This window comes from Toxotes jaculatrix, chromosome 17 (assembly GCF_017976425.1).
Source record: "Toxotes jaculatrix isolate fToxJac2 chromosome 17, fToxJac2.pri, whole genome shotgun sequence".
Lineage (NCBI taxonomy): Eukaryota > Metazoa > Chordata > Actinopteri > Toxotidae > Toxotes > Toxotes jaculatrix.
The window spans coordinates 8,959,736-8,985,309 of NC_054410.1; the positions used below are offsets into that span (position 1 = coordinate 8,959,736).

The 25,574-nt window shown below is 43.6% G+C and overlaps 1 protein-coding gene across 5 annotated transcripts in view; it reads right to left on the minus strand.

The window, feature by feature from the left end:
* Positions 1 to 5,652: 5,652 nt before the first annotated feature.
* The window catches only part of meis2a (Meis homeobox 2a), an 80,289-nt gene continuing 60,367 nt past the window's right edge, over positions 5,653 to 25,574 (minus strand). For 2 of the 5 annotated variants that reach the window (XM_041060914.1, XM_041060915.1), the window contains exons 10-12: positions 13,147 to 13,205; positions 11,249 to 11,359; positions 5,653 to 7,460 (exon numbers count right to left, since the gene is read on the minus strand). In XM_041060914.1, the coding sequence (XP_040916848.1) occupies positions 7,156 to 7,460; positions 11,249 to 11,359; positions 13,147 to 13,205 (475 nt within the window). In that variant the 3' untranslated portion in view covers positions 5,653 to 7,155. Of the gene's footprint in view, positions 7,461 to 10,631; positions 10,731 to 11,248; positions 11,360 to 13,146; positions 13,206 to 25,574 lie in introns of all 5 variants that reach the window. The other 3 variants (XM_041060918.1, XM_041060919.1, XM_041060916.1) reach the window with 3 other exon arrangements.

Here is a 25,574-nt window from a genome sequence, read left to right on the forward strand (position 1 = left end):
AACAAGTGGAGGATCTGAGTGCAGATCTGAACAGTTTTCTCGGTATTTAAAATGGGAACGAAATCTTCTCTGGACCTGGTGTCACAGAGATAGACAGGCCACTTCTTCTTTTTCTCTTTCTATAAACACATTTACTTTGGCCTCCAGAAGGGGTCGCCATCCTGTAATAACAGTGCGCCCAAGGGTGGTGGGGAGGGGGCTATAGCCCCCCACTCCCCAAAGCCCATCTATATTATATTGGAGTTATCAATTAATTGAGTTGAAACGTGCACTGGGCCTATAGAAATGTGCACATTAATCAATAACCTGGAGAAATTTTAGAAAACGCTCTCTCTCTCTCTCTCTCTCTCTCTCTCTCTCTCTCTCTCTCTCTCTCTCTCTCTCTCTCCTCGTCTCTCCTCCCTCTCTTTCTTCCTTCTCTCAGTCCTCTCCTGTTATTTACAGTTCTTGTGAAATGTCTCACTTTGCTGCCCTCGGCTACCCGCAAGATATTTCTAACCTTTTTTTAAGCTTTCAAAATAACCGACGGAAATTAAGAATAAAAAAAAAATCAACTTAGGACAGCGAGTCATAAATTAAGGCAATCGATGTTTTCGCCGCTTACTGTTAGGGCTTCCGTCTCATAATGGAATAATGCCAGATTTATTTGTGAATCTTATGGCTTCTCAAGCCATAAACCGTGATTATTTCACTGGAAAAACCGGTCAAATGTTGACAACCTTGGGGCCATTGTAGCACAGCGCTGGAGAGGGCCTTAGGCTTGCCTAATTAAATCTTAACTGATTGAAATAAAGGTTTCAGTACCTCAAGGCTTGACTAAGCTCCGGCTATTTCCCTTTTTATTGCGCTTTATTTATTCTGCACTCACATGCCCCCTTTTTCTGCCTCTCCAGCAGCTTCACAACTAGCCACTGCAATTTTCAGTTTCTGCTAATTCCAAACCCCTGTAGCTATGTTATTTCACTAATTATAATTTTTACATCATTAAGATTTATTTTTGTGGTGTGTGTGTGTGTGTGTGTGTGTGTGTGTGTGTGTGTGTGTGTGTGGAGGAGGAGGAGGTGGGTGGGTTTGGGGGGGGGGGGGGGCTGTCACTCATTTTTAAGAAGACAAGCACCGCTGAAGTGTGAAAAAAATCGCCTCTAAATTAAGTAGTCGCGGCCAAGCACAGAAAGTCCTGAATATCACCCATCTAATATTTTTAATATACATATATTTCATAATATTTCCCCAGAAACCACACTCGTTTTTCCTCCATCCTGTCTGAAATGAACACTAATATTGCACATTTTCTTTGGGTTATTTGATCTTTTTTTCCCACGATTTTTCTTTTAAAGTAAGCCTGTAAAGAAAAACAGAGAAAAAAAAAACATTAAGAATAAAATTGCCATCGCGTTCAATTTAAAGTCTAATTATACATATTTAGATAATACTGCAATATGCCAAAGCTTTTATTTTTAAGATAGAATCCGAATTTTCTGTTTATCAAAATGCCATCGAATAAATAAGCGGCTGTGCGTTTGCGAAAGGGCAGTGCAGAGCCATCAGTGGGACTATCTGTAGGCGCGCTTCTTCCTCCATTGTCTGAGGAAATACTATCATAAATGATAAATAGATAATGGAGCTGTCTCCTGCAGACACGTTCATCAGCGGTAAATGGGAGCTGGCGCGGAGCACCACGGAGAATTAAGGCGAAAGAGTTTGCAACATTCCTGCAGGGGATAAGTTGTTGACAATTAAAGAACACACAGACACACACACACACACACACACAGACGGAGAGAGAGAGAGGGGTAGAGAGAAAGGGAGAGGGAGGTCAGAAATCGATTTACTGGCCGTCTTTGTGGACTATTTTGCTTATTTCCGTGTAGTAAGTTTTTTGTTCGTTTACTCTAAATTTTAAAGCTTTCTCTTCAACGCCGGCTTGACACTGCATCAGGTGCTGCTGCCATTTGAGTGTCGTCTGTGCCATTAAGATGCCGACGAAATCAATTAGAAAAAAAATAATACTGAAATTTGAAATTACACCTTAACTTGCTATGAGGTGGTTGGTAGCCTTTAGGTCTTGTGTGACTTCCTGTTTAACTTTTGATTATTATGAAAAAAATCACACAAGACAAGAATTTATGTGACTTGATGTACCTTAATATTTGACTTTACTAGCTGGTTGGAAAGCTGTACTCTTTCTAGCCCGAGAGGGTGAACTATTTCCTCATGTCATGAAGACGAATGTGAATAGTGTATTCTTTGGTTGGAGAAAAAAAAATAAACCAGGAAATGCTTCACTTCAAGCAACAAACAACAAAAGAGAAAGGATAAAAGAAAATACAGCGCAGTCCTGAAAAAAAAAACAATTACAAGTCAAAATTACAACATGAAATCTGCAGCCAGATGAAGTTTTGCCTCTCACTCGATTCTGTTAGCGGAGTTTGGATTGCGCAGATCAACCCTGCCTTTTATTTAAACAGAAAAAAAAAACAGCCAGAAAGCCTTTTCGGTGGTGCTATAATAAACCATTTTCCCTGGGCTTTATTGATCAGTCACTCTGAGCTAATGTAATTATCCTCATCAATAGGGGGACTGCAGGGAGAATCATTATGTGGTTGACATTGATAAATGATCAGCCAAATGCGGCCCTTTTCTCCCAGGGACCCCCGCCTCTGACCCGCTCACACAGGCCTACATAACGTAGTCATAGAAACACCTTATGGCAAGAGGAGAGAAAACTGCTGAAATGTTTAAAAAAAAAAAAAAAAAAAGGAGGGCAGCACACACAGAGACACACACTCTCACTCTCTCACACACACACACACACACACACACACACACACACACACACACACACACACACACACACAGGCCTAAATACACAAAACCTAAAAACTGTCCCCCAGAGCAAGCCAGTTTTGGGAGGAGAGCCAGCTGCAAAGCGAAGGACTCTCAGCCCCTGCGTATGCGTCCATTTTTATGACCACTATCCAAATCAGCAATTTGAAAGAAAAACAGCGAGGAAACAAAACTTTTTTTTTCAATTTGCTTCTCCCTCGCTGCCAGCAGATGCACTCTTGTTTCTAAAAATACATATTTGCAGTCCCCTCTCTCTCAGATCACACACCCCACTTTACCAGATGCTCTGCTGAGGAAAGAAAGAGAGCCAATAACAGAAGCATTATTAACATGTTGCCTCTGCAACGCACATACACACGCACGTATGTGTTTCTAGCGGGTAAACTGTGTGTGGACTTTTAATATTGTTGCACGGGCGAAGTGAGTGTCTTCCAGAGGACCAGGCTGCATTGTGCAGCAGTGCAGAGGGAATATATTCCTTATTTTATTCCTGCAGCAGCAGCCCGGACTGGCTTTGACAGGGAGGAGATGAAGGGGAGGAGTTGTTTAGCTCGGCTGGATCATCCATCATCCCTGTCACACCAAATCGGCAAAAGGAAAGCAGCAGAGGCAATCTACCTTCTGTCTCATCGGGGAAGAGGGGGGGGGGGGGGGGGGGGTAGGAAGGGAGGGGGGAGGAGAGGGGGAGGGGAAAAAGAAAAGAAAAAAAAACTATTAATATTAAAATCCTCTCCATCCACAGTAATCCTCACGTTTTCTCTCTTTTTCATCTGATAATCTCCGCACAAAACGGAGGGCTTCTTCCTTCCGTTTTATCCACAGAATAATGGAGCACTAGAAAAACAAAAAAGACTTTTAGGTTTTAAATAGTTAAGAGAAGAAGATGCATGATTAACTAGACTCTGGTGTAAAGCCAATAAAAATATTCATTTTTTTTCCTGCCTGGTTAAGGCCTACCAGCCTCCTGTGTATAAGGAATAAAATGTTACACAAAGATGATCTGTGCAGGTATTATGTCCAGAATTTCAATAAAACAACCTGCGTAACATTCAAACCAAAAACGAAACACCGTGCTGCAGGCTGACCATCAAAAGGATCTGTTAGGAATAAACATAAAATAAACAGTTTATATTAGTTTTAAAATCTGAAAAAATGCTTTCTATGCGGGAAACTGTAGCAGACATATTTGGTGTGTTAAAGTGATTCAAATCACAAATCGGAGTCATTGTGATTTCCATCACTTTTTTTTCTCTTTACACAGAAATATACAAAAGCCACCCTTTAAATAAATAAATCAACAGGCCATAGCTACTATACAAAGAAGTATGTGTTTGCGGAAATAATTATTTTACGAATTAATATTTTACGACAGTATTGAATAATTGCAAAATTAATATTAATCACAATCAATTAATATCATATTTAGGTCAACGCTAGAATATAAAAAAAAGAACTGCCGAAAAACAAACAACAAAAAAAAAAAAGGCAAAACTTTATGCCTGCCACATGAGAATAATAAGAGTGTACAGGTTAAATTATAAACGAAAATCCCAACCAGGTCAGTTTAAGTTCACCAAATACACCTTATTTTATATTATTATTATTATTATTATTATTATTATTATTATTATTATATAGTTTGTGCTACTTTTATATTTGTTGATTTACACAGAAGATTAATGCAGTGATAAGCAGCGTTCCACAGAAAAACTAAAAGGAAAAAAAATAGAAAAATAAATTCAAAGCCTTGAATACAACAAAGCAGAAGTTCAAACTTCTGTGAGAAGGACAGAAACAGTTTCAGTCGGAGTGATGTCATTTCTGGTTTAAGGCTATGATTTGGATGGCCGCGGGCAACACAGGCAAAGAGATGGAGAAAAGAGAGAGGAGATAGCCTATCAAAGCCCATGTGTGCACTCCTGTACGGCAGTGCCAGATGAGACCGACAGGCGGCGCTGCAAAACGGCAGAAATGAGCAGAGAAGCGACAGAGAGCTCACAGACAGGGCCAGCTCTGCTTCTCACTGTAGGAGCAATTACACTGGGGACAAGTTCTTTTTCCATTGTTTGAGCGACAGAGACAGAGTGAAGGGTGAATCTATCTCAACAAAGTTCACCTATTTAATTTACAAATTAAGGTTATCTTACCTTTTTATATAGGCAGACATCTTTAAAAAAAACATTTTTTTTTTACATTTTCTTTCTGATTACAACAAACAGCCGTGTTTATTTCAATAAATACCAAAATGGGATATTAAAAAAAAAAATCAACTATAAATTACATGTTCTACAGAACATGTAATTTATTGTTTTTTTTTTTAATCTGCCATTTTTGGCCCTCAGGTTTAAGACCTGAAGGCCACAGTCGACCTTCTTCTATTTACCTCAACTTACCAGTGCTGATAGTTTATCTTTTGGTCTAAAACTTGGTTGGTGGTAAATTTACTGTGTAATTTGCACCCTTCATTTGTATGGACGTATTTGTGCGCCTAAATAAATTGCTGTGGCAAGATATATTTCAACCATAACTTGTCATTGTCATTTTAAGAGGTTATTCAATAACCAAATGGACAGCCTGGCTAAAAATAAGCCATCGCTATTAGCTGGGAAAAAATGGGAAGTTAATTTTGATCACTGTTTGCAATTATAAAAAGTTGTTGACTGGCCACACCTTGCCACAAGCACATTTCATAATAATAATAATAATAATAATGAACCACTTACTCGTATTAGTATTAAAATGGGAACATGGGTAAGACTGTTTGTAACACAGTTAATCACACAAAAATCTAACAAAAATCAAAAATGAAATATTTATTACAGCATTTGTGACTGAACACCTTTTAAACATTACGTCACAGTCCTCATACAAGTATTTAATGTATTTTTGACAAAGCTTAAGGGAGACGGCATCTTATCATCTAGTGAGGAACACGTGCTGAAAAAGGAAGGAATTCATGGACATACAATATCAATGCCACAGCAGATCTGAAACTAGCAAAAACATTCTTTTTCAATTGAGGTAAACACATAGAATATCTAACATGAAACAATTAATAGACTGAACTCTGTACGAAGTTTGTTACAATATTCTCTCAGCTTTTTTCCCCCAAAAGCATTGAGTTCATAATTTAAGTTTTTTTTTTCTTTCTCTTTTTTTTTTTTTTTTTAGTTTTAGGTTTTTTGGTGCATCAACCATCAAATGCTTCTCCAGTGCCACAGAATCAACGTTTGTGTCAGTATTGTCCTTATGGCAAGAATGCTGATCCGTAGATGAAGAAGCACCGTAGGATGTTGCTTTTCCACTATTAAGCTTCCTTCAATAGGCTCTTACCAATGAGAGTCCAGGGTACAAAAAATAAAATAATATTAAAATAAAAATGTATAAAACCAACACAATCCAGTGCTTGGGCAATTCAAACAAAGAACTTTTTTTTTCTTTAAAACCTACAGGGCAACATTCATTCATGAACCAAAAAAAAAAAAAGAGGGGCATGACAAATGTTCAAACTGAATCTTCTGGAGAGATCCGGTGTCATTTAGCAGCCTTTTCCCATCATGCCCTGTTCTTATGGGGGACAGGACCTGATTGCCCTCTGTGGTTTGGAGCCTTTTTGAGATGTTCCATCTTCTTATTGTTTTTTTTTTCCTTTATAGTGCTGTGCTGCGAGACAGTTTCTCCTCCAGGAAGGAGCACACACAGTGTGAGAGAGAAAAGGTTAACCTTTAATTCTAAAACTAGCTCAGGAAACATAAACCATGTGATCAACAAAAAATGCACAAGTTTTAACTTATTTATCTATACTTTTTATACTACAGTAGTTATAACTCTTGGAGTCTTTCTGTTGTTTCTTTTTTAAATCTTCCAGAGTGATTTTATTTTAGAAGCGTTTGAGCGCGTCACATGAAAGTGTACTGAACATGTTTATGATGGTGTGTAAGTGAGTGTGCGAAAAGTGTGTGTTTTCGAATGTGTGCATGTGTCCGTTCTTTGCACACGTGTACGTCAGAGCATCCTCTGTTGATCTTAACCAAAAGCCCAAGACTTTACAAAGTGTTCTTGTCAGCTTGGTCCTCCGTTTGGATGAAAGTAACAAAATTGACAAGTTTAAAAAAAAAAAAAAAAAAGAATTATCACAGCTCATCTGGAATTCTGTTTCTTTAGTGTCAAATTCTGGTCAAAAGGGTTCGCTTTTTATTCTTAAAAATAGTCTCAAAATAGGATTTATTGTGAGCTGCTGCTTTCTTTTTTTTTTTTACTGTTTTCTTGTAGTAGCTGCTGTTGTCGTGGTAGCAAAGTTCCCTTATACTATTGGGCATGGATGTCCAGGCCTTGTCCTCCAGCACTGGGGTCAATGGGAGTGAGCAAAGGGGGTCTCTGTGCAGACATGGTCATTCCTGGGTGCGACGAGGGTCCTCCGTGCATCAGCATGGCGTGATGATGAGGGTGGTGGGCGTGGGGGTGATCAGGCAGGTATGCGTGGAGAGGGGGTCCGTGTCGGAGCTGGGAGGGGTGGGAGGTCATCTGATGAGGGTTGGAGTAAGTGGGTGGGGCCATGCTCATGCCCATAGGACCGCTCTGAGGTACGTACTCCCCTGGCATGCCTGGCAGACCTGAGAGAAAGACAGAAAGAGAGAAATGTATTCACACGGTCAATAAAATTATTTTCTCAGCGCAGCTTTGACATGCTCCTTCTCCATTAACAGACCTCAATTCAATTTAAACACAACTTCAACAACAAAGAGCTGAGCAGATTTTATGACACTGCGTCTGTGACTACAGTGCTTTTAGCTTCTACAAGTAAAGAGAGACATTATTGCACTGGGCTATTTTAGGCTATGGTGAGTGGTTTACAATGCCCAATAGCGTTGTGGTCAGGTCTCAGGTTGGAAAATGATCCTCAGTCATCCACAGACACTGTAGTCCTGGAGGATGTGAGGAAAACCAACCAGCCGTATTGATGTGGAGAAGTGCTAATACTTTTACAAGTGGAACAGTTAATTCCCCAGCTGACTTTAGTGACAAACTGAACAGGCATTCTCTCTTGGGGACATGCCTCTGTGAACATATTTGATTTGGAATTCCTTAAAGAAGTTGCTAAATAATTTAGGACTCTGTTAGCTGTATCACCAAGAAAGTGAGCATTAAAAGCTTGGTTCCAACCCTGAATGAGAGCAGTTTTAAGCAAAACAAAGTACTGCTCTTGATGCATGGAGTGTGGGTTTTGGAACTAAGGTAGAAAAAAAGGAAAAAAGGAGGTGGGGTATGTTGATGTCCCTTAAGATGGATTCCACTTCATATGTGCAGAGACCTCAGCATGCTGGCATCTCTCATACTGTGACAAGACCCAGGACACAGAGCTGGCTCAGCAGTGCCACTGTTTGACTTTTCACACGGCTGTTTGTTGTAATCAGAAAGAAAAAAGTAAGATGTGGGGGGTTGTTCCTGGAGCCTGGGACTGGAGTATGGGAACATGGCTGGTCTAGAGGCCTGGACCTTGGGGAGAGACAAGTGAGAGCAGGGGGTCCCGCTGGAGCCAGGGGGCCTGGGTCTGGGATTGGGTCTGGGCCGGCCTGCTTTGTAATGTGAACCCCTGGGGGATTAGAAGCTGTAATAGGAGGGGAGAGGTCGCTGCAAGGTCACTAGGCATGCTCACTCTCTGCATTCCTCCACCTTAGTACACTGCAATTAAGAAATTACACTGGAGGGCCCTGTTGAGGGGGAAAAGGAAGAGGAGGAGGGCAGAAAGGAGAGAGGAAAAGAGAGAGACAGCAAAGGCCAAGATTAATGACCAGTCTCATTGGTTGAAAGCTGTGCCATTTTCTAATACTCCCTTTCCATGTCAGTTCATTTGAAATGCACATGTTTGTCAGAGCAGGTCTCTTAAAACCTCACTACTGGGGTCATAAAATAAATAAATCATTCAGGGTGTTGGGGTATGATGGGTGCCCTCACCTCCATATAACCTAGAGCAGCTCCTGTTAAAAGGCCCAGCAGATGTTTTTGACACTGTAAGCTGCTAATCTCCAGTCTTGTAAGCTGCAGTCATTCCGTTAAGTAGATCTGAGACCCCCCCTCCTTTATTAACAAGAGTGGTAAAACCATCTGAAGACAATAAGTGAGGACAGACTGGGCCCCTCTCTCTCTCCATCTCTTCATGCTTGCCTCCCTGGCTGGCTGTGCACTTCAGTTATGGCACAGCAGTCCTGCTCAATGGCTGGCCATAATTAAGTACCAAATATACCATATTGTGTGGCTGTGTAATCAAATCAAGAGAGGATAATATTCCTCTGTATTAAGCTATTAATGTAATTGGTCATGAAGCATAAAGTATGTTACGTAATTAAATAGTCTCAAAATTATATAGCCCTATATTAAGAATTAGCCAACCTGAGCAAATGTTGTCTCTGTGTGGCTGTTTTAGGGAACATTGCTTCCTGATTTTTCTTTTTTTTTCTGCTGCCATTAGCAAAGACAGGAGGGGATGAGAGAAAACGAGTGAGAGACAGAGAGGAACAGAGGAAGAGAGAGAGGAAGCGAGGACTAGAGGGGTGAAATGATCTCTGTCGGCAGAATTGCCGCTGTGACCCTTTGGAAAATCCAGTCTCCATTTACATATAAAGGGTTCTTTTAATCAAGGTAAGTGTTATTATATTGTGCCTCATTGGGCAAGGGAGTTTAGGTGTTAAATAAAATGTCTTCTGCCCTGCCGCCTTTGGGATGTGATATGTCTTGATTTTTCAAATGTCAGCACTGTGGCACTAGCGGGAGGCAGAATGGCCAGCTTAATCAGACTGCCGCCATTTAGCTGTATAGGGATAGTGTGTGTGTATGTGTTTGTGTGTGTGTGTGTGTGTGTATGAGAGTGAGAGAGAGCCAGAAAGACAGTGACACAGAGGGTCTGTATCTGTATGTGTGAAAGAGTTCCTCTCCTTTTAGATGCAGCCATGCTTGTGTCTACAACCTTATAAATTTATCTCAATGTCTCCCTGCTCTTGTCTGTGAGACTCAGGTCAGGCTAGTCCTGGCCCCCGCCCCCCCTTAAATCGTCTCCCTCCAGTAAAAAATAATCAAAACACACAGCCCCCCCCACACTCATTCCTCCCTTTACACAGCTCAAACCAAACCCCCAGTGAAGGATCGGCCATGTCACCCACGGCCCGTATATCTCGCTCAGGACTGTAATGTACTGCGGTGTTCCCGTCTTTGCATATAAGATAATTTGGGCATCAATCCTTCCCCAGACAGATTTATGTCACTCGGAGGACAGTTTCACTTCTCCTTCTTTATCGCTTCACTGGAGCCTGCTTAATTTCTCCCCGTCAGCCCCTTCCCCAGGAGATGTTATTTTTTCCCTAAATGTCCAACATTTGCATTGGCTGTCCAGGATGGGGAGAGCGATGGCGCTGTTGTGATAAATAAATTTGTGCATGCCATGCCAGGTTGTTTCTTCCCTTCCTTCTTCTGTTGTTGTTCCTGTTGTCTGGCGCCACAAGTTGGGTCCTCTCTGTCCCAAGACAGTTCCCCCTTTTTCCCAAGTCTTCAATTCATCCTTGGCTACAAGCCCCCCCTCTCACCTTTAAAGCATTTTGCTAAAACAGCCCTGCATGCTAGCTCATAGTTGTTGATGCTGGGGAGTAAGAGCAGGGAGCTTGCTGCAAAATTATGGCCAGGGGAAGAAGGGGTAGTGCTGGTAAAGTGAAAGGGAATCGTGGGTGAAAAAAATAAAAATAAAACCCACAGCCCCGATGTGTAAAATACAAGGAAAAGAGCCCAGTACTTACTTCCCCCTTTTTCTTTGCGTTTTGCTTTACAAGATGGAGGTTACATGTAGTGCCATTGCCCATCCATGCCCATATTCATCCCCATTCCACTCATAGGCCCTAGAAAGAAGAGATAAACGCCAGAAAAGGGTCAGCAGGAGTTTGAATCACAGAGAGGTCAGAGGAGACCCACTGATAGAGAGGATGCGGTTGGTTAGAGTTAGATGGGAAATGACAAGGGTGGGGGAAGAGAAAGATGTGAAGAAGTGGCATACATGTTTTTATTTTGCATTGCCTCCCACAAATCCCTTTTTTATGATCGCTCATGAGGGATTTTCCCAGATGTGTTAGATTAGAGAAAAAAAAAACAAGCAAGACAGACAGCAGACAGTCTGGGGAATGGCGGGGGGGGGGGGGTGCTTTAAAGAGAAGTGTTATTGTGGTTGTGTAGCACTTGTTAGTATTAGGTTTATGTGGCTAACTTGGGGACCTGCTCTGTGCTGAGGTGACTAAATCTCATGCTACAGACAAGAGGATCAGTGCTGATCAGCTCTGCGATAACAGAGGGTGAAACTGGTGTCTGGTAAAGCAGGCATGACAAAGGGAAGCCGGACAAGCGAAGAGACGAACGGGCTTACCAGCTGGTCGGATCCCCATGTGCTGCTGACCATCCAGCACGAAGCTCCCCATTGGCTGGCCCTCTGGACTGTATGCTGCTCCTTGGCTCACTGAAGGATCAAGAAGAAAACCTGATTGTAGTCAAAACGCGGACATGAAAAAGGGAGGGGGGAAGAAGAAGAGAAAACACACCAGACAATCAGCAATTGTCCCAGCTCCAGCCCAAACATACTGTAAGACATTGTGCTCATGTTTGTGGACCGCATTGACTGACGTGTGGCATGCAAACACGCATACAGTAGGTCCTCATGCATGCATGCAAGCAAACACACATACACGCACACACTCGTGCACACACGCAGCCAGTGTCATTCAAAACCACACTCACAGGAGATACATTGTTCTCTAACCAAGAGAAGAAAGCATGCAGTTTGACAGGAAGAGAAGAATTTCTGCCATGGCAGGCAATTCACCCAGTCAGTTCTCAAATCAGTAGTCATATACAAGATGCAGAATAAACATGTCTACTCTTAAACATAACCTACAATCTAAACACATATATAATCCCACAGCTGCTAAATCATTGAATATTGTGAATGCTTTACCTGATTATCTGAGCAGCAATCAATTTGCTCAGTTGTAGCTTGTTTTGTTTATTATCAGCCCTAATGAACTAATGCTCTTTGGAGACTGCCGAAAACCGTATATATTCTAGGGCTAAAATAGTATTATCTTGGATAATCTGTAATTCGTTAAGATTAGGGGGAGCTGTTAGTCATGCTGTTTTTGTAGAGATTGTTGATTGGCACATATTGGTTGCATCCTGTCAAATATTTCACACAAAAGCGCAGCGACTGTAGAAAGAGTCGCCCACGTTTTTGTAAGTGCATCTCAGTTTAATCACGGCTCATGTTCGTTTGAACGATCTCCACCCCGGTGAGTAGGGCCCTTTTTAAGACGGGGAGCTTGCTAATCAACAAAAACAGCTTTTCCCTCCCTGAGACAAATTACTCGGCTTCTTTTTGGTAATGCCACAGTCAATGAAGCTTAGGGTGACTGAATCATTCCACAAGATCACAGAGAGGGGTGTTTACTGCTCACTCTGTGCTTTTTGTAATCTGACCACAACAGAAATGGAAAATAAATGTGTTATCAATTAACACTACAAGGCTTTCCATAATCTGTTTCATAGAAATGGAAATCTTGCAAATCTCTCATACAGGCGTTAAATCAAAACATCACATCTGATTTAATCAAGGCATCATATAAAACTCATTCTTTCTCCTAGGGGCAGTTTTCATGACTGAAAATACTCTAATTGATACTGTTAAACCGAAAATTTGATTGAGTAGCTATGTTGCGGTCTTGAAATTTGAAATGTGCTGAATGACTGCTTAAAATCAAAATTGATAACAGGGATTCTTGAGGGAATAAAAAAAAAACACAGCAGAAGAAAATGAGGGGATAACCCCCCCACACCCCAAACCCTTGACTGGAAAAAAATTAAAAACAAAACAGCCTAAAAAATGGAGATAACTCATAAATTGCTGCTAGCGCTTCTGGCACTCCTCTTGTGTCCAATTAGTAATTCACAGAGAGAGTGCTAATATACCTCTCTCTCCACTTAGACTGGGAAATCTCCAATTAGAGTCAATCAGTAAACGGCCCGCACCACTGCTGAACATCTCATTGAGAAAATGGAAAAGGGGATGAAGGGAGGGAGAGTAAGAGGGAGTGGAAGGGGTTTTTGGGGGGGGAGTAGACGTAGGGTACCCCTTTAAAAAATCTGGGCTCCAGGCATGATGTGCATGCCAGTAAAGGATTTGGAAAGGGTGTCTTCATGCTGAGGAAAGAAAGGGAGGGAAGCAGTACTCTACTGTACGTTGGCTGGGTTGTTCTTTTCTTTTTCTTTTTTTACCTGCTCGATTTGACTGGTCAATCATGGGCTGTACTATTCTTCTCCTGGCATTAATGAACCTGGCAGAGAGAAAAAAAAACAGAGGAGAGAAAAACACAATGTTAAATCACGCTGCATTCACACCCAGAAAGATTCATCACAAGCCACCACAAAGACAAAACAGTTTTGCATGACTTAATGGCAACATTAGCCACTGAGGCCTTGAGAGAGGCCCTCACAACAAAACAGCAACAAACAAAAGGGCAATTGTGTGCTGACTTGGGAACCCAGTGAGGGATACTTTTAATGTTCCTTATGATCTATTCCCCCCTCTTTTAATAAAGCTTTTGATTACGTTTGGTTGCTATGGGCACCAGGGAGACATTCCTCAAGTATTAAGTGCAACTTGGGCACAGAAGAACCTTCATCGTGGCACATCCCTTCCTCCCTCTGTCTTTTTGAGCCACTCTTGCCGCCAGTTGCACACATCACACACCAATTTTATACACAGTGTACAGTATCCTGTCTACGGTTCCTTCTCGATAACAATGTTATTTCTGCAGGGTTATCACAAATCGGAATTTGAAAGTAAGCTTCAAGTTAGCAAAGTGCAGGATACAAATGGCTCCTTTCATTACTCCCCATCACTCCACCCCCACCTCCACCATTCCCCTCTGTGGGACCCCCACTCTGGCTGCATTGTAGGGGGTTCTGCTCCCCTTCCAGCTGTCTAGAAATGAGGACCAGGCATGGGCCACTCCGTGCTTTCACAAGGTATTGTTATGTCAGCGAGCCCATCAATTAGGCTGTCTGAAGTTTTATCACCACCACAGCAGCGAATAAGTGCAGCTCCACAAAGCCTCCCCAGCCGGCCTTGCTCCTGTGGCTTTTCCAGTGTAGAGCCAGAGGTCATTTGGAGGTGACTGCCAGCCAGGGGCAACCTTTTTAACTTGGAATGGGATGCCTTGGGCTGTGTCAAGCGCGAGCTGGACACTCAGGTCGAGCAAGCTCTCTGCCTTTCTCTCTTTCTTCCCCTTTCACCCCCTCTTTTCTCTCTGTCTCTCTCTCTCTCTCATGTTCATGTACTAAAATTGTAGCATGGACTGAGCACTACAGGTACCACCATGTGGTTGATATTAAAGAGGGGTTTCAAATCACGTTGGAGCTGTCCAGCATGGAGTCCTTTGCAGAAGAGGGAGAGAGAGAAAAAGAAAAGGCCCCGCCGCCCTTTCTAACGTACGAGCCACGGCACCATCAGTACAGCTAAAGAACTGGTCATTAGAAGGAAGGGAGAGCTGGAACCAATTTGGGCTCCTAATCCCCCATGAAGCCCTGATACCTGCCCTTACTTTCTCCAATGAACTTAAACGCCTGTAATCTGCCCGGCTCAAAGTGACATGGTTAAACGTACAAAATGCACGGTTGGGAAGAGAGAGACGTGGTGCTCATTTGCCAGGGGGCATCCAGAGTGCAGCTACGCAGGGGTGCCGCGGGCCCCTGAGAGAAAAAGATGAAACGCATCCATATGAGAATACAAGAGAATGAAAGAGAAGGAAGGGAGGTGAGGTGCACGAGTGGGAGAGTTGGATTGGAAAATATATGATTCTAATGCCTGATTTGTGATTTAAGGGAGGAATGGGGATTAAGTTTTATTATCTGTGAAAGTATTTTTTGATAGAACAAAAGGGACAAAGCAGTCTTGGATATCTATGCTGTCAGAAATACCTGCAGTGCTTAAGAGAGAAAGACGCTTCTAGCATCAAAACCAGCTGAGCAAGTAAACAGTAAGACATTCCTGGTATTACACTCCCTCTTTATGCTCAGGGTGCAAGGCCTGCCAAAATATATGTCCTGCTTTCTCCCTTCTTAGACACACCAAGGGGTTCAAAATCACAACCATGTGCATTCTTACCTATTCTAGGACATAACCATAAACACATAATGTTAGGAATGTTCTTCCCAGGTGCTAAATTTGCCCTTATGGTTTCCAGTGACTGCAGAGGAAATGCTCTATGTACTGAAGAGTATGCTGAATGATCAAAGTGCCCTTTTCAGATTTCTTTTTTCTAAATGTTCCTTTAAAAAAAGTGTTCTTCCTCTTGTGTTTTTGATGCTTCTTACAGGAAATATATGACATAAAGTATACAGGAAAATGTTTAGCTATGAGAGACTGCTCTCATTGAAATGGTAATTTCTACTATGAAAGCAGTGTAGACAAACATGGATATTCAAATATTTTCCCTACATGCTTCTTGTGAGATGGACCTGCTTCTTGTCAACATTCCCTGTTGGCTGCAAACCACCATATTACAACCTCACACACGCATGCAGACACAAAGGCTCTGTTTTTGTACGCTAAACAAGTTGCCACAGTAACCGGGGTGGAGATGTGGTGCACTGGAGGGAGTGGGGGGTGACCAAGGGCCCCTCTCGTGGTGGCCTTAGAGCACCTTTTATCAGACTGAGTAAAGCCAATTGAGATTATCAGAGCTAGGCCTGATAACACTGTTTTCCCTCGACCCGTGAGCTGCTAATGGTGTGTGCTTAGAGCAACACAACTGGGAATCCTCCAGAGATGAAGGCCAGTCAACTTGGATGGACAGATAGATGGATGGATCTGAAGACCCAAGGCCCTGAGAGAGACACGGAGGTTGACCACAGGGACTCAGAATTCCCAACCACTCGCTAAAACATACATGCACATTGTAAATCTACACATCAACACCATGGACATGACCACAACCACCGCCAGTGTGTCCGTAGGCTAACCAGAACAGAGGAGGCTCACAGGGGACACTAGCTAAAAACCTCCAACCCAAAGCCCATGTTTTATTATCTACATCTGGTGGTCTAGCTTATTATGGCCTGCCTCTGCTGAATGTTAGAGCACAGAAACACCAACTCACACACACATGCACACACAGTACACAGAGTACCTCTCAGCATGGGAACTCCATGCTGTCTTCAAACAAATAATTAAAGGCAAGGTTAGGGGGTCGTGCAGAGGTCATTCCTTGGGATACAGCTCAGAATGTGTGTGCATTACCCCAGGAGAAAGCAGGCTGGTGGGGGCAGTAATCCACTGCTGTTTTAATGTGGGCAACTGGTTTCTTCTTGCCAATAAGTCTGCAAAAACTGCACTTCCAGTGCTAAGCATGCTTTGGAGTGTGCATGTGAACATTTGTGCACGTGTCAGTCAATATGTGTGTACGTACATGTCAGCGCATTCTTCACACACAGCTGCCGATTGGCCTACAGTAGATTTCCTGCTGACGTGCCTTGAAATGGCGTGAGCAACACATGCGTACAAACACGTGTGTGCACGGATGCAATAAACATCTCCACTAGAAGACTAAGAAACAAGTTCCATGATCACAAAAAGTGGCAAGTTTACTATTTGCTTTGAGTGCTAAGGAGTGCATGTCACAGAAGGAAATAACAGGCAGATATGAATGATGGAGCCAGAGCAGCAGGAGTCCACTTGACACAGGGTCTCTGCTAGGCTGGATCAACACGGCATCCCTGGTTACTAATATCTGCTCACACATGGGGGGCGGGGGGGGGGCTTCAGAGAGTGCCTGCTTAGGTGTTAAATACCCTGGCTAGCATACAATGTTATGTTATACCCTGTGTGAGAGTGAGCGTGGGGGGACTGAGGGTAAGGGGATGTTGGAGACACAAGAGGAGATCCAGGTCCAATAGGAAACTTACATAATCCTAAAACATAACATGTGTCTCTGTTTTATGAAGCAGAGTCCTTCAACTTTATGAGACCTTCCTTTAGTGCAACAAACCAGCTGCATCATCATCACAAGACAAAGGACCTTGTTGACAAATACTATGAAAGGTTACTGGAGGTATGAAGATGAAATCACAGCAAACCACTCTGTCTGACTCAGTGCTTGTATTTATTCTTTTCTTTTTTTTCTTGCTTCCTCATCTCGAGCTGTCATAAAGGACTTGTTTCTGGTTAACTGACTTGCAGCCACACCTGGTAACTCGCTCCTGTTGTCAGCATTCCTTCCCTGAGAAATCGTCATGCCAAACCACCCTACCCTGGAGCACAGCCAAGAGAGAAGAGAGAGAGAGAGAGAGAGAGAGAGAGAGAGAGAGAGAGAGAGAGAGAGAGAGAGTGCCTCGCTGCTTGGCTGGCCAATTGCGGCAGAGATCGGAGGGAACCCAGCCAATCAGGAGTGGGGTCACTCGTTTGACGAGTTTGCGATGAAAGAAAGAAACCAAGCCAGAGCCAGAGCGAGACAGGAGAGAGAAACAGAGAAATACTAAACATGTCTTCTCCAAGAAATGAGCGCCGGAATGCTCCAAATGTAGCCTCACAGAACATACAGGGAGAGGAGGCGGCTTTGATATTGTGACACAAAAATCGTTGTTAGTTTAATGTCTTTGTTCCTGACCTGTGCATGTCCATTTTGATTGCTCACGTACTAGGGACGGGAAACGGGGTATTCGTTCGTCAGTCAAATTCCTGGGGCCCCGTCTGTCTTTACAGAAAGATTAGATGCAACAAAATCTGAACAAGAACGTGCTGAACTCAATCCCCGATCACTGCTTGCAAACATGACTGTCCTCTGGTTCCTATTAAAGCTCATTGCTTCCATACTTCCGCTTCAGACAGAAATAAAGATTCCAAACCTCCAGCGATTGAGTCACAACTCACTGGTATCAAAGGAGGAAGGCTTTAGTTTGATCCTCTCCCCCCCAAAAAGGAAAGAGACACAGAAGGGAGTAAAAACACTCAATGTCCTTTGACCAGGAAGTGCATGCAAATTAACCCCATGAAGAGGGTGTGTTTAGTATAAGCAAACACTAATTATGGTTCGGTCAGACAGTGGGGCAGTCTGGGGCTACTCAACCTCCAACACTGATCTACTGTAGTGTCAACAACACTGATTGAATCAGCTCACGTGGTCCTAGCAGGCCCCTGTAACAGTTTATACATAGCTTGACACCAGACTGAACCTACAGTATCTGTGGATTTATCATAAACTATCACAAAGGAGCTTTTCACAGGTTCCACTTTTCCAGGCTAGAGATAAAGGACAAAGAGATAGGGTAGGAACGAGGAAGCTTCCTCAAGCTCATCCTATCAGAGACAGAGTTTCCCTTTTTCTATCCCTCCTTCTCTTCTTTAAGTTAAAACAGGAGTCAAGAGACATAAGCTGGGCGAACATTACCTCACCCCCGTGTTTGATTTAGTGCAGATGTGAAGCGGAGCGAGGCAGGATCGTTTTTTAGGAACGTCAGAGAGGGCCCACGTTTAGGGCAGCCACTGTGTTTACATAGTTTTACCTCTGTCTCTCTCTCTCTCTCTCTCTCTCTCTCCCTTGCTCCTTCTTTCTCTCATCCACAGTGCCTCCATAACCCCCTCCACACTCTTTTGTCTGCCTCTCAAAGGGGGACTGTTTCACCTCTCCTCCATGGACTTTCACTGACCTGTTTTTCTTTCCCTTTTTATTACTCCACTCATTGCCCTTTTGTGGCACCCCCCCCAACCCCACCTCACCCTCAGCCCTATATGAGTAACATTTGCATTGCTCTGTCAGTCTAGCTGCAGAAGTCATTCCTCTCTGAAACCCGGGGAGTACGAGTCATTAAGACTCGAGTGGAAAATCAGACAAAGAATTATATATTTGTGTTGCAAACTGACACGATTTAACGAGTAGCTAATTAAAATAAATCAATAGCACTGCGGCATGCTCGCTCTGACTGTCTCTCTTCTCTCGATCTGATTTTCTGTCAGCACCAAAGAGGTGGAATACTGCAGCGTAGAGCGCCATGCTATTCTACTGATGTTTTTACCCTTAAAATCAAGCTAGAACTACTGGCCATGCATTATGATGAATAAGTGAGAACTCAATGGCTCATCACAAAAGAGTAAATATCTTTAAGTCCTACACAATTCGAAGGTTAAAAATATATAGTAATAATCTCAGAAGTTGACTCTCTAAACTACAACAGCAAGACAAACAACAAAAGAAACAAACATAGACATCTCTCCCTCTATTTACCCTCCCATCTAACACCTTCCCCCCTCTTCCCCCTGTCCAGTGAGGGCATGTCACCCCTGGGCCTTGCAGTCCAGCAGCCTGACCCCTACATGGCGGGCTGTGCGGCCCCAGCTGCTGACTGTCCGTCAAACACCTCCAGAGCAGTGTTGGGCCAGGAAGACCACGCTTGTTGCCCCTTTGATCCGGCAAGCAGCAGCTGCTGCTCCACACAGCAGCACTTTGTTCCTCTGTCTCCTCACCACACTCTGTCCTACGGCACAAAAACACTGAATCCAGTGCAGAAGTGGAGGGAGAGAAAGGAGAAGAGGAAAAATGTGGGTGGGGGTGTGGGGGTGGGGGGTGGCATTAAAAAAAAGACTTGCCCGTTTTTTCCTCCCTACAACATCAACAAGCTCTGACAACGGCAGTGGGGGTTTTTCTTGGCCCCGACACAGCTTTCAGGCATCTCCTCCTTAACGCTTCACCCTCCCTTCTCTTTTAAGAGATATGATAGTTATTGTTCAAATCAGCCAGGGTGAATGGAATGGACCGAGGCCAAGCCTGCCCCAGGCGTCAACACACCTGTATGAAAGAGACCTTATTGTAGCAACCCAGCATGGCTAACCTGCCCTAGCTCTACCAGTTTTCTGATGTTGTGAGGGAGGGTGAAATCATCTCTTCTTTCTTTCTCTTTCACCCAGACAGTCCCCTAATATTTCCATTCATTAACCTCCCTTTCCTCAGAGGCTGGCACCTCTGCCCTGGAATGTTTTTATTAACACTGTTATTTTTGAATATCACCACTAGACAGGGGGATTAAGGAAAGAGTTGATCCACATCTCCCTTGTTAGCGAGGCCCCTCTTCTCTTACTCTTGCACCCCCTCCCTTAAGATAACACCTTATTAATGTGCATAGGTGCACAAAAGGTATTCTCTGCCTGCCCAGGAGCTGAGGGACCAACAGCTGTGTTCTCCGCTGTTTGAAGAGCATCTGAAAACATCCAGCACATGTCAATATTAGACTCCGTCAAAGGTTCCAGCACATAGCGCATGACAGAGGTCGTCAGCGCTGGAAGGTAATGCTCATTCCTCATAAGCCAGCGTCTCACCTTTTGGGTGGGTGAGGGCTTCCTGCTTTCATGCAGCGCCAACAAGAAATAGAACAGAGACATACTGGCAGGCTGGCCCACACACACACACACACACACACACACACACACACACACACACACACACACACACACACACACACACACACACACACACAGAGAGTGAGAGAGAGATAGTCAAACAACACACAGAGGAGAGAGGGGAAGAATAGAATAAAATAAAAGAAAGAATGAATCCAGCACTATCATTACCCCGGCCTACACATCAGCCCTCCTGAGAGGAGTGGGTGTGCTCACAAGATCACCCCATTTTCTCAGCTGTGATGAGTGCCACCCCTGTTGCCCAGATTTCCCTTTTTCCCACAATGCCAGGCCTGTTGGGCTCCTTTGTGTGTCTCTGCGGGGAGGGCAGGTATAATCTCCGTTTCCATCCACTTCTCACTGCTATCATACAAATGTGTGACTTTTTTAGCCTCTCTATCTCTTTCCTGCACTATCTTTCCATCTCTATTTCTTTCACCCTCCCTTTGTCTCTTGCTCAATCGTCTTGTGCTCCCTTTCATTCTCAACCCTTTTTTCCCTCTCTGCCTGGTAATCGAGTGAGAGATTCCGCGACTCTGTGACTCCCCCTTATTGTCAGATATCAAACAGGGCGGCTTTGTGGATTACCAGGGGAAGCTGATAATGACATGATAGAGGCGTGATATTTCAAACAAAATTGAGTGTCAATTGCCTGCATCGTCTAGGCAACACAAGTGTCTGCATTGCAGCAGCCAGGCAGGAAATAAGGCCAATCTATTTCCTTTGCTTCATATCAAACGTCTCTCTTCTCCCTCCTTTATAAGACTATAATGGGTTCAGCTCAAAGAGAAGAAGAGGGGGCCTGTCAAGAGGGGCTTCAACAGTTACGTCCTTACGCAACACACATACATGCTTGGGTACACTTTTGAGCATGAATGTGCTGTACATGTGCACACACACACACACACTTGCAGACATGAACTTGCGCTCCTGAATCTCAAATGCATTAGCAGAAGTCAAAAAGCAGAGCCAATGGGAGGTTGTAAGGGGAAGGTGCCCCCATTTTACCACCCCGCCCCCAAATATATATACACATGCACATGCTCTCTCCGCTCTTACCACTTTACTATTAACCATGAATTTAGGGCAGTGAACGTGCACAGCAGTTTGAGCAATTAAAAAGTGACACCTAAACCTGGTGGATAGACTGTCAAGATTCTCTAATGCCTGAGTTTAGGTGCTGCTGCACTTGGAATCTGGAAGAGCAAGACTCGTGGGGAGTACAGGACTCCATGTATGTGTGTGTGTGTTTGAAAAGGGATTCTCCATCCCCGTGGGATGTCATCATCTTCTCATCATTGTGTCTCTGGTGTGTGAGTGAGTGTTTCCACCAAACACGTTTGCATGATATGTTTGAGTGAGCGTGTTTGCTTCTAATGCATATTAGTGACCACGAGAGTCATCGGTCAAATGCTGTGAGCTTGCCTCTGACTTCCCTATTGAATAATTAATCTGAGTTTCAATTGCACATAATTGCTTTGACATACATAAGCGCAAACACACAGGCAAACACACAACCATGTGCAGGGACGGTCAAAAGCAGAGTTTAAGGCTAAAAAGCCCAGCAGCAGGCTAGTGATATAAATAGTTGTTGTTTGTGGAAGGGACTGCTGGCAGAAGCAGCAGTGACACTGCGGAGCAGACCACAGGGACTCTGATGTGCCTGGTGGCCTGAGGCGAGCCCTCTGCTTCTCAGATCAGCTCTACCAGTGCTTGTGTACAGCTTTGACTGGCCTCCTTCATATGTGACAGCCTGAAACAAATAAAACAATCTCTGTGTCTCACAAAAGCCAAATTCAATTCAGCCTACACTGCACAATATGGTGCCTGAAATCAAGTCTGTGAACTGCTGTGAGTGATTCTTCCCATGAAGGGTCTAGCAAGTACCCCCAAAATACAGATGACCCTGTTCCCAAAAGTGTTTTATTTTTTATAGCTTATGATTTAGAAATCCCAAACCAGAGATGAGTTTTACATTAACTGTGATTATTTCAGATAAAAGTTAAACTTTTTATCAAATGACAGATAAATATGTTCGGAGACTTGCTTTTTTCTTCATCTCATATCTCTGGAGAAAACTGAAGAAAGTCTCCCATACAGTATAACAAGAAGATGATAAAGCAGATATATCTTCGGGGGGCTCCAGGCAGACGCCCTCTACCCCCACCGAGGAAAAGGCATTCCCATCGTCCTCCCTGCACTGCACATGCTCACAGAGACTCCCAATTGAAACATCATCATCAGTAATGGGAGGAATAAATATTCATAAGGCTGGGAAGAGAGAAACCCTAGATTAGGGTAATAGACTCCTCATTGTTCTCCCCCTTCCTTTCTCCAGCTCTTCCTCTGTATCTCTGCATCTTGTTATGCATGTAATAGCGCTGGCTAATAGTGGCTAATTCCTTCAGCTACCTCTGATAACTTCATCAGAGTGCACGCGTGTGTTTCAGTGTGCATGGAGAGAGCGTGGTAGCGAGCTGCACCGTTTATTTCTCACCTCTCTCAAATTGCAAATTACCGGGTTTGATATCTGCAAGATTTTGGGCAGCGTTCCAATTAAGATTGGATTGTTTTTGTGGTGAGGTCCTGTGACTCCTTCTCTCCTGCTCTCCCTCCCCTTTTCTGCTTGGCAACGACTCTACTGATATCTCATCCATAACAGGCCTGAACTGGGGCAGGGCACGGCTTAAACAAACAAAGGGCTATATTGATTTATAGGGTCTTCCATGATGGGCTTATTGGCCTGCACCTCAAAGCCACAGAGGGCACCAGGCCATGAATCACAGCTTCAGAAAATACACACAAACACACACACAACAGGTAAGAATAATACATGACAGCACTGTTAAGGATTTGAATACAGCTCTCTCTCGTATACATCCAGAAACACTTTCATTGCGTCTTAGGGGGTGGGGGGGGGGACACGCAAACAAAGCAAAAGTTAGAAGAGCATACTTGTTTACACGCTGTTATTGTATATCCAAAGGCAGGGATAGAGGCAACGCAAAGTGTGAAAAACAAAGGTAAAGAAAAACAGAAAGCAAGAGAAAAAGTGAGAGAACGAGCATGCCTGGACAGAGAGAAAATACCTTGTAGAGGTTCACAGAGTTTAAAGAGCTCAGCCAAAGAAGGAGCTCCTGTCCTCTCTTGCTCCAACACACACACACACACACACACACACACACACACAAACACACACCCTCTAGGCCATTCTGTTACACCTGGTCACCTTTATCCTTTTTAGTCCCCTACACTTTCACCCCTCACCCCTCATTCCAAACACATACACCATACACACAAACTTATACACAACATTCAGCCATCCGAAACACATCACCACCAAGACACACATAGCAGCACCCTGTGGCTAACACACAGCTCCTTTGGCTATCTCCCTCAGCAGATAAAACTAATTATTCCAAATCTACTCTGTCAGGTTGTCTGATCCTCTGGGGCCTCAGTTTAAATCTCTCCCCCTCTTCCTCTCTCTCTCTCTCTGTCTCACTGCCTCTCTCTCTCAGTCATAAGCCACAAAAAGACCAAGAATCTGTGCCAACTGACCTCCAGAGTAAAAACATAAACAGAGCGCCTAGCCATAAAAACACATATAGCACCATAGCAGCTGAAGCACATGGCTTTCTTTGTGAAAACAGACCATTCCAAACTACTACCAGACCTGAAGTTAGATTTTTCTTTAATGCATGACTACAACACTAATCAAATACACCATGAAAAAAGGCAGTGATCAAACCTGGAACTCTAAACAACTTTGAAAAATCACAAAAAATGCATGACATCATCTAGCATACAATCCAAAGGACTTATGCACCTATTCAGACGCCTAGTCCCTCTGTTGGCATTTGCCGTTGGCACCCATGTTAGGCTTTAGAGCTAAATAGCAGGCCAATATCCCAGGCTTTCCAGCTGCACGCCCTGAAAGCCCATGGAGAAACCATTCGTCCCAATGAGCTCTAAAGGCAAATGGAAGCTCATAAACACAGACTTGACTGTATAGACTTTGCATTTTATCTTTCAGCAGTTTCCCCTTTTATGAGCCAAGGACCCCTATAACAGGGGGAGGAACGGAGGGATGAGCAAGATGGGAGGATGGCAGGGGGAGAGTAAGGATGACAGTAAGGATGTTAAGAAAGAAGACGATGGCAGAAAGAGCAGAAGAATAAGAATGAGGTACAGGTTGGGAGAATGAGACAGAGGAGAACTGGGGTCACAAATCTTGCTGCTATTCTAGAACGTGACATCTTCGCTCGTTTGTGGCTGCTCATTAACAAACAATACTGCTGTGAAATTGGTTTAATGACAAAGTAATAAAATTGCTATTCTGCTCACAGATGGCCTCAGGCACAGGGAGATTCTGGCAGGCTTACTGTGGCTGCCCGTATGCATTAAGCTGCTTGTTCATGAAAACAGCATCCTACACTTTCTTTCTCACTATCACCAACCTTTTTTTCTTTTTAAGTTTTTTTTTTCTCTTTCTCCTGCAAATGAAATAAATTAACCTACTTTCCTCCCTTCTATTCTCCTTGAATTCTCCCTCTCCCACATTCTCACCCTCTTGCTCTCCCTCTGAGTCTCTCTTTCTCTCTCTAGTGTATTCTCTTTCTCTTTCCCGATCTCTCTCTCTCTCTCTGTCTCTCTCCAGTTCTCACCCCGAGTACAGAAATTACCATCTTAAAATAAAAAAAGGAGGCTCGCCCACGCAAACGCAGCTCGACTTCATTTCAAACGCAGAGCCCTTGTTATTAAACGACCCACCAATAAAACCAAGCCGTTGAGGAATAAAAGAGCCAAAAGGAGCAGAGAAGTACAAAGACCTCCCTCCTCCCATCTCTCTCCATCTCTCTCTAATGCTTTCTCTGTAATGCCTCTTTCAGCTCTTTGCCTCTCTATCTTAACTCGTCTGGCTTCGTTCTCCTTGCATGCCGTCTTTGCTGGGAGAATTCCACAGCCTTGGAGAGTCTTGAGCTTGTAATAGGAAAACAAGTAAAAAAGGATTCATTTTTGTGCATGATCGCCTGGCAGTGCCAGTTTTATTAAAGCACCACCTGTTTTTCATAACTCTAGACTCACACAGAGGTGGGCAAAGGGTTGCTCAATGGCCACGGTGGGTGTCCGTGCCATGCTATGACCCAATATGCCCCCAGTGCCCGATAAAGTGGGAGTGGGCCCTGTTAATCACACTGAGCTTTTCCACAGGGCTCATATGCTCACACGCAGTACATATACTGTGAGTGCG